The 14,219-nt window shown below is 37.9% G+C and overlaps 1 protein-coding gene across 1 annotated transcript in view; it reads left to right on the top strand.

Moving 5' to 3' along the window:
* The window catches only part of GADL1 (glutamate decarboxylase like 1), a 183,228-nt gene extending 169,009 nt beyond the window's left edge, over nt 1-14,219 (top strand). The window contains exon 15 of the mRNA XM_007191535.2: nt 12,465-14,219. Within this exon, the coding sequence (XP_007191597.2) occupies nt 12,465-12,638 (174 nt within the window). The 3' untranslated portion in view covers nt 12,639-14,219. The remainder of the gene's footprint in view (nt 1-12,464) is intronic.

A 14,219-nucleotide genomic window follows, 5' to 3' on the forward strand; every position in this document is an offset into this window, starting at 1 on the left:
TGCTATGTTGGGTCTTCGTTTCTGTGCTAGGGCTTTCTCTAGTTGTGGCAAGTGGGGGCCACTCTTCATCACGGTGCGCGGGCCTCTCACCATCGCGGCCCCTCTTGTTGCGGAGCGCAGGCTCCAGACACGCAGGCTCAGTAATTGTGGCTCACGGGCCCAGCCGCTCTGCGGCATGTGGGATCTTCCCAGACCAGGGCTCGAACCCGTGTCCCCTGCATTAGCAGGCAGATTCTCAACCACTGCGCCACCAGGGAAGCCCTTGCTAACTTTTAAAGAATGCTCCAAAATACAAAAGAAAAACTGCAAAATCACAGATAATGAACATTATGTTAACTTAGTCAATCACAACTCAACTGAAATCTTCTATAATTATGTGTGAATTCTATTTAATAAGTACAGTGATATTGTTACTGAATGCAAGTTCGTGTGCCCAACACACAGTGAGTCCAAACAACCAAAACATCAGAGTTTGGAGCAGAGAAAAGGTTTATTGCAGGGCCATGCGAGGCGATGGGTGGGTCGTGCCCCAAAAACCTCAAACTCCCCAAAGGGTTTCAGCAAAGCACTTTTAAAGGCAAACTGGAGGGAGGGGGGCATGGTTAGTTACAAACTTCTTGGTGCCAGAATCCTTCATTCTTGCAGCTGTCCCCATAGGTCATAATGCTCCTGTAAACCTCCAACAAAACACATGTTATTCTCTGTTCTGCAACTTTTTACCTTTATATGAATGGACTCTTAAAGGTCAGAGACTTGAGAATGGGCTATCCTGCATATTTCAGGCTATACGCAACATTCTTTTACAAAAGGTGCAGAGCCAGCATGACTAAGCACAGGCAACAGAGCACAAAGGTTAAAGCAAAAGGAACAGATCTAATATAAAGTCAGATTTGTTTTTCCCTATTACAGTATATATATGATGATCTTTTTTTTTAATATAAGTTTATTTATTTATTTATTTTTGGCTGCATTGGGTCTTTGCTGCCACTCACAGGCTTTCTCTAGTTGCGGCAAGTGGGGGCTACTCTTAATTGCCTTGCCCAGGCTTCTCATTGCAGTGGCTTCTCTTGTTGCGGAGCACGGGCTCTAGGCACGTGGGCTTCAGTAGTTGTGGCATGTGGGATTCAGTAGTTGTGGCTCGCGGGCTGTAGAGCTCAGGCTCAGTAGTTGTGGTGCATGGGCTTAGTTGCTCTGCAACATGTGGGATCTTCCTGGCCCAGGGATCGAACCCATGTCCCTGCATTGGCAGGCGGATTCTTAACACTGTGCCACCAGGGAAGCCCCAGTATATTTGATCATATGTGCTTCAGAGCCTCCAAAAAACCTCAGACCATACAGTTTCCATTAGTCTCCACTGCCCACCATGAAGAAAAGCTTCAAGTGCCACCATGTCCAAAATACCTTTATCCTTTGCATCTAAGAGTGGTCAACATGATCCTTGTCATTTTCAGACCTACAGAGAACTCAAGTGATTTGCTAAAGGTCATGCAGTGAGTGGTAGAACTAGAAGGAAACATCCCAATTCATGCTCCATTTCCTTTCCAGATTTTGTTCTCTAGACTCTTCTTTTTTTTTTCAGTTTTAATATTTTTTATTGAAGTATAGTTGATTTACAATGCTGTGTTAATTTCTGCTGTACAGCAAAGTGATTCAGTTATACATATGTATACATATATATATATACCCATTATTTTTTTATACTTTTCCATTATGGTTTATCATAAAAGCTTACATCTGCTAACCCTAACCTCCCACTCCATCCCTCCTCCAACCCTCTCCCCATTGGCAACGACCAGTCTGTTCTCCATGTCCGTGATTCTGTTTCTGTTTCATAGATAGGTTCATTTGTGTCATATTTTAGATTCCACATATAAGTGATATCATATGATATTTGTCTTTCTCTGTCTGACTTACTTCACTTAGTATGATAATCTCTAGTTGCATCCATTGTTGCTGCAAATAGCATTATTTTGTTCTTTTTTTTTATGTCTGAGTAGTATTCCATTGTATATATGTACCACATCTTCTTTATCCATTCACCTGTCGATGGACATTTAGGTTGCTTCCATGTCTTGGCTATTGTGAATAGTGCTGCTATGAACATAGGGGTGCATGTATCTTTTTGAATTACAGTTTTATCTGGATATATGCCCAGGAGTGGGATTGCTGGATCAAATGGTAGCTGTATTTATCATTTTTTAAGGAACCTCCATACTGTTCTCCATAATGGCTGTACCAATTTATATTCCCACCAGCTGTGTAGGAGGGTTCCCTTTTCTCCACACCGTCTCCAGCATTTGTTATTTGTAGACTTTTTGATGATGGCCATTCTGACTGGTGTGAGGTGGTCCCTCATTGTAGTTTTGATTTGTATTTCTAGATTCTTCTTGAGTAAGAATATTAATCTCCATCATGGACTGTCTGTTCACAGCATTACACAATATCACATTCCATATTTTATCAATCTTAGGAAGAGATCTGTACTATTATTACTATCTCTTGCCTAGAGATAAGGAAACTGGGGCACTAGGAGCTGAAGATACTTGCATGATCTCACATATCTACATGGCCCTCTCAGAATCTCTGTTGTTTTTTAAGTTAATTAATTTATTCACTTCTTAATTTACACACACGTAAAGTTTACCTTTTAAGGTGCACAGTTCTATGAGTTTTGACAAGTGCATAGCATTATCTCCTAGCAAGGCTTTACATTAGGTTCTGAGGGATATAAAGAAAAATAAGGTGAAGACCTAGCTTTGAACAGAGTTTATAGTCCAATGGTCATGTATCCACACTATAGTAGCAGTTTTCCTTCTTTGAGTCAGAAATGCTCTTAGAAATGTGGAAGTGCTTTAATGTTGTTCTGGCAGGTAATGGTTTCTTCCTTGATGAGGGGTGGAAACTGCCTGTGTGATCAGCCATAAGCAAAATTTCTGCTGTTTAGGGCTGTGAGCTCAGAACAATTTTAGACAAAAGCAAACTGTGTTAGGAGGGCAAATGCCTATTCTATATAGAATGTCATGTTTGGGGCAAATTACTCTAAAGTGTTTGGAAATACAAAGGAATGGTTTCTGTATTGTGAGGTAGCAACTGTTTCTTTTGTATCGGGTGAGAGATTCCATTTACTACATTTTAAGGATGTAAAGGTAACCATTACCACAAAGAACTTTTTTTATAAGACTAAAAACTCACTTTCTCCTTTGGACTATATCATGTTTAGACCATAAGGAAATGTTTTCTTTCAATAGCTGTTCATTTAGCAACAACCTCCCTGTGTAACACAGAGGTTCCAAATGGGAGGATATATATTTAGCTGAATTCAAAACCCATTTCTATATGTTCTGAATTGCATGTGTAAAGGAAAAGCCAATTCTTTTTTTTTCTTTGATGGGAAGTTTCACTGTTATAATAGTGTTCATTTTTCCTTAATTTATAATTTCACATATATCCAAACAGCAGAAATATGTTAAACCCGTGAAAATGAAAATATCTTTTTTTAAAAAAATTTTATTGGAGTATAGTCAATTTACAATGTTGTATTAGTTTTCAGGTGTACAGCAAATTGATTCAGTTATACACACAAATGCACACACACACACACACACACACACACACACACATACATATATTCTTTTTCAGATTCTTTACCCATATAGGTTATTACAGAATATTGAGTAGAGTTCTACAGTAGTAGTCACAATTGGTTATCTATTTTATATATAGTAGTGTGTGTATGTTAATCCCAAGCTCCTAATTTATCCCTCCCCTCCATACATTTGTTTCCCCTTTGGTAACCATAAATTTGTTTTCGAAATTTGTGAGTCTGTTTCTGTTTTGTAAATAAGTTCATTTGTACCATTTTTTTTAGATTCCACATAGAAGTGATATCATATGATATTTGTCTTTCTCTGTCTGACTTCAGTTAGTAAGATAATATCTAGGTCCATCCATGTTGCTACAAGTGGCATTATTTCATTCTTTTTTTTGGCTGAGTAATATTCCATTGTATATATGTACTACATCTTCTTTATCCATTCCTCTGTTGATGTTGCTTCCATGTTTTGACTACTGTAAATAGTGCTGTTATGAACATAGGGATGCATGTATCTTTTTGAATTGGAGTTTTCTCCAGATAAATGCCCAGGAGTGGGATTACTGGATCATATGGTAGTTCTATTTTTAGGTTTTTAAGGAATCTCCATACTGTTCTCCATAGTGGTTGTACCAATTTACACTCTCACCAACAGTGTAGGAGGGTTCTCTTTTTCTCCATAACCTCTCCAGCATTTATTGTTAGTAGACTTTTGATGATGGCCATTCTGACTAGTGTGAGGTGATACCTCATTGTAGTTTTGATTTTCATTTCTCTGATAATTATTGATGTTGAGCATCTTTTCATATGCTTTTTGGACATCTGTATGTCTTCTTTGGAGAAATGTCTATTTAGATCTTCTGCCTGTTTTTTGATTGGGTGGTTTGTTTTCTTGACATGGAACTGCATGAGGTGTTTTTATATTTTGGAAATTAATCCCTTGTAGGTCGCTTCATTTGCAAATATTTTCTTCCATTCTGTAGGATGTCTCTTCTCTTGGTTTATGGTTTCCTTTGCTGTGCAAAAGTTTTTAAGTTTAATTAGGTCCCATTTGTTTGTTTTTATTTTCATTACTCTAGGAGGTGGATCAAAAAAGATATTGTTGCGATTTATGTCAAAGAGTGTTCTGCCTATGTTTTCCTCTAAGAGTTTTATAATGTCCAGCCTTACATTTAGGTCTTTGATCCATTTTGAGTTTATTTTTGTGTATCGTATTAGAGAATGTTCTAATTTCATTCTTTTACATGTAGCTGTCCAGTTTTCCCAGTACCACTTATTGAAGAGACTGTTTTTTTTCTCCATTGTGTATTCTTGCCTTTTTTGTCATAAATTAATTGATCATAGGTCTGTGGGTTTATTTCTGGTCTTTCTATCCCGTCCATTGAGCTATATTTCTGTTTTTGCACTAGTACCTTGCTGTTTTGATTACTGTAGCTTTGTAGTATAGTCTGAATTCAGGGAGCCTGGTTCCTCCAGCTCTGTTTTTCTTTCTCAGGATTGCTTTGGCTATTTGGGGTCTTTTGTGTTTCCATACAAATTTTAAAATTTGGAAAAGCCAGTTCTTACGTACAGTCAGAAGAAATCAAGGTATCTGGTTCTTATGTACAGTTAGAAGAAATCAAGATAAAAATGATCATTTAAGTTTTGGGAAGTTCTTATATGTTTGAGCTCTTTCATGATCAGAAATTGATGGAATGCACTTATCCACTGGAGAGTATATCTTTTTTTAATCGAAGCTAAAAGGAAAATAAGAGATGCAAATCTATGTTTAGACTGTGATCCAGTATCAGTGTTATGATGGCCTTCCATTCACTGGCTCATGCAAGGACCATCATGATGCTTTAGTTATGGAGATAAATACCAGAGAAAGTAATGAACAAATAAAGGATTTACAGGCTTTCTCACATCTTATTTTCTATAACTGCAAAACTGGACATTCAGGAATGCCTGGGGAATCTCTCCAGGGTAGCTTTTCTCTGATGATTGATTGGCCTTCAGCTTATATGCACTGGGAAAGCCCCGTTTGCTTCCTAGATTGTCACTGTGCTGGTCTGCACTTTTCTCAGAAGAAGGAAGGCCCCTGGAAAGCCCACTTAAGTTCTCTGACTGGTTTAGTCTCGCTAATTCTTCTCTTGGACTGGAATTCCTCCATTTAAATTCTGGCCGTTGCTGCTATTCATGCCCTGAATTCTGGCCCTCACCTTGATCAGCATTGCATCTCTATCTGGGCTCAGAAAATCTGAGGTGTCCCCAAACTATACAAAAAAAAATTACTTAAATGGGGAAATGAGTTACATACCTTGTTATAAGTCTTGGAAAGAGTTTTGTGTTGGGTGCCAGGTACCAAGTGTGGACATTTCCTGCCAACTCTTTTCATGAGCTAGATTTTAATATCCTACTCGGAAGAACACACCTCAAGTTTAACATGGAAGATGGGACTTATTTGGAACCCAGATTATTTGGGAAGACAATATAAAGCAAGCTACTTGTTGTGCTGGTTCAAGAATAATTGTTCTGGAAGAAATCCACTGTGGCAACCCTGCCCACCCATCTGTGGCTCTGGTTTCATGCTCTCCTGGAGAAGAAGAGACAGGAAGAACTTTTTCATTTCCTGGCTCAATTCAGAGTTTCTGAAAGAAGCCCAGTGAACCTAATATTCATGCACTTTTTCCTCCTAAGGGGTAGATTTTATACATCGTAATGTATTTTTTTTCCATTTTGACCAGAGAGTTAGTAAATTATGTCCAAAGCCAAATCTAGCTTATCACCTATTTGTGTACAGCCTAGGAGCTACAAATGTGCTTAATATTTTTAAGAGGTTGAAAAATAATGAAAAGCAGTTAATATTTTGTGACATGTGAAAATCATATGATATTGAATATTAAATTTCATTGTCCCTAAATAAAGTCCCTAAATAGCCATGCTCATTTATTTATATATTGTCTAGGGCTGCTTTCATGCTACAGTGGCATAGTTGAGTATTTGCAGCAGAGCTTGTATGACTTACAAAGCCTAAAATATTTACCGTCTGGCGTTTTACAGAAAAAAAAAAGCTTACCAAACTAGAGCTAGAGCAACTAACATTCAACATAGCAGCTGAATCAGCCCACTCTATATTGCTTTCTCAGTGTTTATTTGCTTAACCATGTATTGCAATGAGTAGCTTTGGTATGGCTATAAACTCTGTTCTGGGAAATACAGAAGGTGCCAAAGATATATGAAGTTTAGTGTAAATATAAGGAAATTAAAAACTCTTCCAAGTGACTTTTATAGAGAGAAAAAATATTGTAGATAATTTTCTGCATTTGATACAACTAACTCTCCTTTAGGCAAAATAATCTTAGAAAAAGTTTTATTAATTACAATAAAACTCTAATAATTTATTCTTCAGTTTATTAGTCTGCCTGCCCACTCCATGTTCTACCCACAAGATGGGCAAATTATTACGAGTTTAGCCTCCTACTCCTTAAAAAGTCTTTGCTTCCTTAGAGATTACAGAATGAAGATTTAATTAAATTGAAATTGAGAAAACAACTGTAAAATCTGGAGTTTGAAGAACATCAATTTAGGGGAGAATTTAGCAAAACACAAATCTTGCTGGGTTTATTAGAAGCTCCGAATGATTCTGCTATCTAGAGTCACAGTAGAAGTGTATGTAGTCTTTGTCCCTCATATGTGCTTAAAGGATCACTTCCTTTAATTACAGGCCTATCTTCTCAGTCATGCTGGGTGTTGTGCTGCCCCATATTTTGCAGGTGAAAATGTGACTATTTCACCCTTATAGCATCTGATGGGAAAAGTTGTATAAAGATCCTAATGTCTAGGAGATTTCGAGACATTTATAATCTCTGAACTAGACTTCGAAGAACTGATTTAGAGTTTTCATGATTGGGTTCATGGTTTCCCTGAAGTGCCATTGGAAGCAGCTCCAAGACTTAACAAGTGGGACATGTTTAGGTAAACTATGGCACAGTGGTTTAGTGAAAAACAAAAACACGATTCAAAATGGCATGGAGATTATGCCAATATGCAGAAGTAAGTATGAAAAATATCACCAACATTCATAACTAAAATTATATACACCCCCAAGGAGACAAGGGAGTTAGAACAGAGCAGCAATCCTCAAAATGTGGTCTCCAGCACCCTGCAGATCCATGAACTGGGTGTCTGCCGTAAGAAAAACATGGGAACCCAGAGTTACTGTTTAGAAACTTTTATAACAACAGTAAGTTTACTGTTGATTTTTTTTTTAAAAAAACACTAATTTAGCTTGTACTTATTATGTCTTCTTTTTACCTTCTTTCTTTTTGTGTCTTTTTAAATTTTTTTTAAAATTAGTTTTATTGAAGTATAGTTGATTTACAATGTTTTTTAAATTTCTGCTGTACAGCAAAGTGACTCAGTTATATACACATACATTCTTTTCCATTATGGTTTATCACAGGATATTGAATATAGTTCCTGTGCCATACAGTAGGATCTTGTTTTTATGTCTCTTTTATTTCATTTTTATTTAGTAATTAATTTTCATTTAGTTATTCACTTTTATTGTATTTCACAAAAGTATGTAATGGACTGGAAAAAATAAACTTCCTTACAGAGAGTTTGAGAAACACTTTGTATATTGAAAAAAAATGTGTTGTTTAACATTAAATAAGTTACACATTTTTAAGAAGAAATGTCATTTTACAGACCTGAGGATTTTATTTTAATAAAAGGCTCTGGTGACACCTGGTCAGTTATCTGTTACCAAATTACTGTACTTGGCCTGAATGAGAGAGTTGTTTTTTTCTTTTCCTTGGGTTTAAGCAACTTTTAAATACCAAATGCTGTTGATGCAGCAGGGGTGTGGCAACAAAATTCTGTTTAAATGGCTAAATCATTGCTGAAACATAATTTAAGGTGGGGGGGGGAACAGCAACCCTACAGAAATGTGTCGATTAAGTTCCTGTGCAACCAAATAGAAATGTCAGGATCTTCCTCCACTTAAGATGCAGGGACCAGAGCACTGAGGCAGGAGAAAAGAACTTGATTTACAATTTGGGGGAAAAACCAGCAGTAAAATAATTGAGAGCTGGAAAGCAATCTCACTCCTGCTAAATTGCTTTCCTCCTTGCGTGCTCCATTTAGGGGCGATATTCGGATACTTACATTTAGTTTGCACATATTTTCTTTCCCTTGTGAATATTCCATCTTGTCGGATTAGGACTGTTTCTCTGCTGTGATCAGCAAAAGAGAATATCCTAGTTGCCAAGAATTGGATTATGCCTGAAGCTTTATAAATAGGAAGTGGTTGATTTTTTTTTTTTTTAATGTACAAAGGTGACAAGCTGGCTAGTCACGAGAACATTCTGGTCCCTAAATTGCAAAAATGTGGATCCTTTTCAAATAAGCTTTAATTTGGGTTCATGAGAATCAGAGACATGAAAAGCACATTGCAAATTTTAAAGAGTTGGTAAAATATTAACAATAACAACAACCGCTACTACTACAATTATAATTTGTGGCAGATTTAATGAATGATGTTGGTGTTGCTTACAGCTTGCTTTCCCCATGAAGTATTTAAACAAAGGAGGTTTTCCCCTCTTGGCCAGGAGTAATTACCTCTAGGAATTAAGCTTATATTCATGGGTACGAAAATAAGATGTGTGTTGTACTGCCAAACCCTTATTTAGCTGGTTCTCTGAATCACACAGATATTTAGTCGTTTCTTTATAATTTTTGAAAGTCAGTGACAAAATTTGGCTTAGAAGTTTGGTTCTGATGCCAAGTGTTCTGCCCATGGAAGCAAATTTTTATGCCTTACAAAGAGCAAGAATTTAAAGATCAAAAATATCTTTATATTAACACATCTGAGTGCCTCTTAGTTTTATCTTTCTTGCTCACAGTAGGAGATGTTTTTGGTTTGCTAACAAGAAATGCAAACCTGACATTCATTTTGATAAGCACCTCCTGTGAGCCACATTAGGAGCTGGAATCAAAATTCTACTGCTCTCCAAAGGTAAGGCATAAATTATCATTTGGGAAAGAAAAATAGAGGAAAAATAAATAGGAATAAATAATGCAAATTAGGTTTGAGCCAAGAACATGCCTGTTTTAAATTTAAAATTTGCTCTAAGCCAGAGCGGATTATATCCTGGGTACCACCTAGAGGAGGATGGAGATAAATAGGAAGGGAATTTTTATTTTAAAAAAAGTCTACAGAACCACAAGCTGTAAGCCCTAAAATTGGTAGTCTGTGACTCTCCTGGGCAAACATTTGCCCCACATGGACCAGATCTTCCTGGCATTGATTAGCACGGGCACTGTGGGCCATGCCTTCTCATACCTACTCTCACACCTACAGGTTACATGCAAGAGCCCACTCGCTCTTGGAATTAAAAATAAATGTACCTTTGTCATGAGCCTAAGTCAGCCCACAGTTCTGCATTGCCGTGTGACTAGGAGGATTTTAAGAGCGGTAAATGACAAATGGGGGGTTAGAAGTTTAAATTACATGTGATTGTGCACGCACATGCACACATACACCCACACATGCACATACATACACACCACACAAACACACATATGCACATACATACACATCCACACATGCTTGCATACACATATACACACATGCACAAACACACACATTCATACCCACATATGCACTAGAAGCCCACCTACCTAAGGGGATGAGGATTGGTCAAGTTAAAGCAAATAATCCTAGAAAAATATGTGATGCATACGTAACTTAAATATTTTAACTTAAAACACATCTATGTGCATTTAATTTCCCCATCTTTTGATGGAAAGGTTTTTTTTTTTTTTCCCATCAAGTGAGGATCTCCAAGAGCAAATGAGGCTTTTCTTGAGCAGAGTTCTGATGCTCTGAGGGTGTCTATGGTTCTTACATAAACTATACTCTTCAGGAATCATCTGTCCTTTCCAGCTCAGGTTTCTTTAAATGGAAAGCGTGCTCAGCACCTAGGCAACCACCTGTGGGCAGATTTGGTCTGGACTCTCAAGACTTTGTTTTAAAGCTTTTACAGCTCTCCCATCACACCTAACTTGATGGCAGTAAATTCTGGCAGCCCCTCGCCTCCTTTATCTGGTCTTTCCAAAGGATTCAACTTAGTTTTTATGGAAAACACTCTCCTTTTCACTTTTCCTTTGCTTAGTACTATTTCACTAGATTTTCTAATTCTAATAAGAAATGGTACTTGCATAGACAGCTTTGGAAGAAAACTGATGGTAAGAGCATACAAATTGAAGGGTTTCAAATGGACATGCGTAAGCATACACAGAGTTACCTACCAGCTTCCAGCTTCAGTATCCACTGGACTTTGCCACTAAGTTTCGCAAAGAGAATGGAGGTGATGTTGGTTTAACCCTGTTTTCCTAATCTAAAAAGCTCGGAATAAAATTTGTGACACATTCCCAGACATTTATAGAACCTGATGGTCTGTATTTTTTCAGTAACTTGACCTCCGACTTCATCTTCTTCTTCTACATTTATTTTTCATTAAAGCTTTTATATTTTCTTTTTATGTTCCTTTTACTGTGAGAGACGTCCAATCCTTCGCTAGAATGACTGTGACTGTGCTTAGTAAGTCTTCGTTTTTGCTGTTGTAAGCACAGTAATAGTTCATGTTTTACAAGATTTAAGTTCTAAAATGAGCACATGATGAAAAAAGTATTTAGCTAAAATGACCCTTGGACATCGCTTCGGAAGGCTTTGGTTGAGTCCAGCTATATCTCCAGAGGTCTGAAGCATTGATTCTCCCATAAGCTTGGATCATTTTGTTGAGAGCTTGATGAAGTACTTTGGCTTGTGTTTAGGGAAGTATCTGACAAATCATAGATGTGTTTCAAACCAGAGTGGTGTGGGGTGGTCACACTCTGAGAAGGGCTCCCGGGAACCGAGATTTATGCCCCTCATCTAGGGCATCTTATACCACGTTGCGCCTGGTTTTATTTAAGTATGCGTTTCTCCCTTCTGGACTAGCTAAGTCTCCTCTTCCTGACAGGAGAGGACAGACGCTCATTCTATGCTCAGCAACTGTGAAAGAGTTAAAATGAAAATGGAAGTGGAATATTAGAAAAATGTGTGCACTTAGACTCTCAGGGCCCATTCTTCCCGTGTTCACCAGAAATCCTTAAAATATGGACTTACTAATTTTATTACCAACTTGTACACCTCTTAATAAGTGACACAGTGGTTATATTTCCTGTTAACAAACAATTATGTTCTGTTAATAAACTAATAAACTGGTAGTCTTCAAAATATAACCTCACATAGTACCTGTTTTAGTGTTTTCTTTGGTAGACTGTCAAGGGATAGCTGTTATTTTGTGTGCTTTTTATCCATTTCTGACTAATCTTCTTTATTCGAGTTGCCTGAACTGGAGTATTTTTTAGTTCCAACAAATTTGGGAACATAACATTTGACACTTTTGAGACTGTGACCCCTGAGAACACCTGGTTTGATTTTAATGCAGCATCATTGCATCGTGATTTAAGTTTCTGAGTGTGGGCTTAGGTGAGACTGCCTGCTTTTAAATCTCAGCTCTCCCACTTACAAATGCAGGACCTCAGGCTATTTATCTAATCTCTGTGCACCTCAATTTCCTCATCTGGAAAGGGTATATTAATAATATCTCCCTTGTGGAGTTATTGTGAAGATTAAGTGAATTCATCTATCTAAGGCGCTTGAATCAGTACTCATATGTCATAAGTTCTCAGCAGGTGATTATTATTAATGTCAACTTTGTGTGTGTGAGAATGGCGTCCACACCAGCGGCTGCCCTGTGAGTAGCCAATGACTGGGTACAATGCAATCATGATGCCTCAGTGTTCTGGTCTTTCACCGCCTCCCTCCTCTCCCATGCAGGTGGCCCCGGCCATTAAGGAGCGGATGATGAAGAAGGGGAGCCTCATGCTGGGCTACCAGCCCCACCGGGGGAAGGTCAACTTCTTCCGGCAGGTGCTGATCAGCCCTCAAGTCAGACGGGAGGACATGGACTTCCTCCTGGATGAGATAGACCTTCTGGGTAGGGACATGTAGCTGTGGTTTTTGATCCCCCAGAGGCACAGGTCCTGCCCTGGAGGGTTACAGATCCAGGGCATCTGGGGACACATAGGAGATTGCAGCCCTTCTGGTGAGAAATAGGAAACATGCCCCATCCTTGCCCAGCAAAACCAAAATGCTAAGCAAGTAGTGTTAAGGACTCGTTAGCTGCCTGGGTGCTACTGCTGCAATAAAGGATTTTCTCACGGATGATCCCTGGGGCAGAGCCTGGGAGAGAGTTTAGTGAGTACTATGTGGGCTCTGGGTTCTAAGCTTACATTTCTCTTGAAAGTACATCGAAATTAGTGGGTTAAAGCAGTGGTTCTCACAGTATGATCCCTACACCAGCAGCACCTGGAAACATGTTAGAAATGCAGGTTCTCAGCCCCGCGCCAGACCTACTGAATCAGAAACTCTGGGGGTGGGCTGGATATTCTGAATTTTAAGGAGCCTTCTACGTGATTCTGAGGCAAGGTAAAATCTGAGAACCAGTAGTTTAGCACAACTTTGAATTGACTGAATAAGCACTCTGATGTGTTGCCAGCAAAAGGATATCTAATATTTCAGTGGTTCCTGAGTCAGTCTCTGAAAATGCAGCTGTGGCATCTGTAGCACAAATGTTTAGGGTCATCAGAAGTATATCAATGCTGTTTTTTAAAAGAGAAACTATATAAGATGGTTACTTTATAAAAAGTATCTTTTATGCAGACTAAATGTTTATTCTCAAAAGTTAAAATTAGCCATTATCTATTATAAATTATTTAAATTAGAGATAAGGATAAAAGACAAACACTTTGTAGTGTAGTCCTTTTAATCAAAGCAATAGTCCTAATTCACTTCCCCAAATCATTCATGTCATTAATTGGGAGTAGACGTTAAGTATATATGTCTCTAATAAGGTACCTCTTTAAGCTTGAGGGGCCCTTTTTTTATCCTGTTCTCTGCTTGTAGGAAATAACCAGAATGAAGTCCAGGGTTATACAACATTCCCTTTCTCAAGCTTTGAAATGTCAGTGTAGACTATTAAGTGATTTATATTGGGCAGAGAATCTGGGAATTAGAGGTCTTTCAGGGCAAACACCTCCTCCATTTCTCCTGAGAATGGATAATTGTAATTCTATCTAATCCTGGTCCTAGATTTCTAGCAGAATTTTCTTTGACTAAGAAATAAACAGAATTCAGAGGTGTGGGTGCAGAGGTCAACAAAGTATAATTATGAATCTAGTTAGAGCTGTGATTTGGAAGGCACGTGATCGAAGATTGTTCAAGTATTAGACGTAGCATATTCAATAACCATGTTGTATGCCTTCCCTAACTTATTTAAATTGTGAAGACTTAAAAAGCAGATGTGTACTATTTGCTTTTATTCCATATTCTCATTTTAGGGTGTGTCATTTCTCAATATCTCCATCAGTCAAAGAATAATCTTTCTCTGAATTACTTCAGTCTCTGGTGATAGGTATTTGTGTGTGTGTATTGAATTTCTTGTTGCCTTTTTGTTTTAAAGTCTTCCTAAAATGTTCTGAAATTGATGTTTGCAGTAATTTGGGTTTAATGAAATAAAAAGCGATGTGAGCA

The sequence above is a fragment of the Balaenoptera acutorostrata genome, chromosome 10, assembly GCF_949987535.1.
Source record: "Balaenoptera acutorostrata chromosome 10, mBalAcu1.1, whole genome shotgun sequence".
Classification (NCBI taxonomy): domain Eukaryota; kingdom Metazoa; phylum Chordata; class Mammalia; order Artiodactyla; family Balaenopteridae; genus Balaenoptera; species Balaenoptera acutorostrata.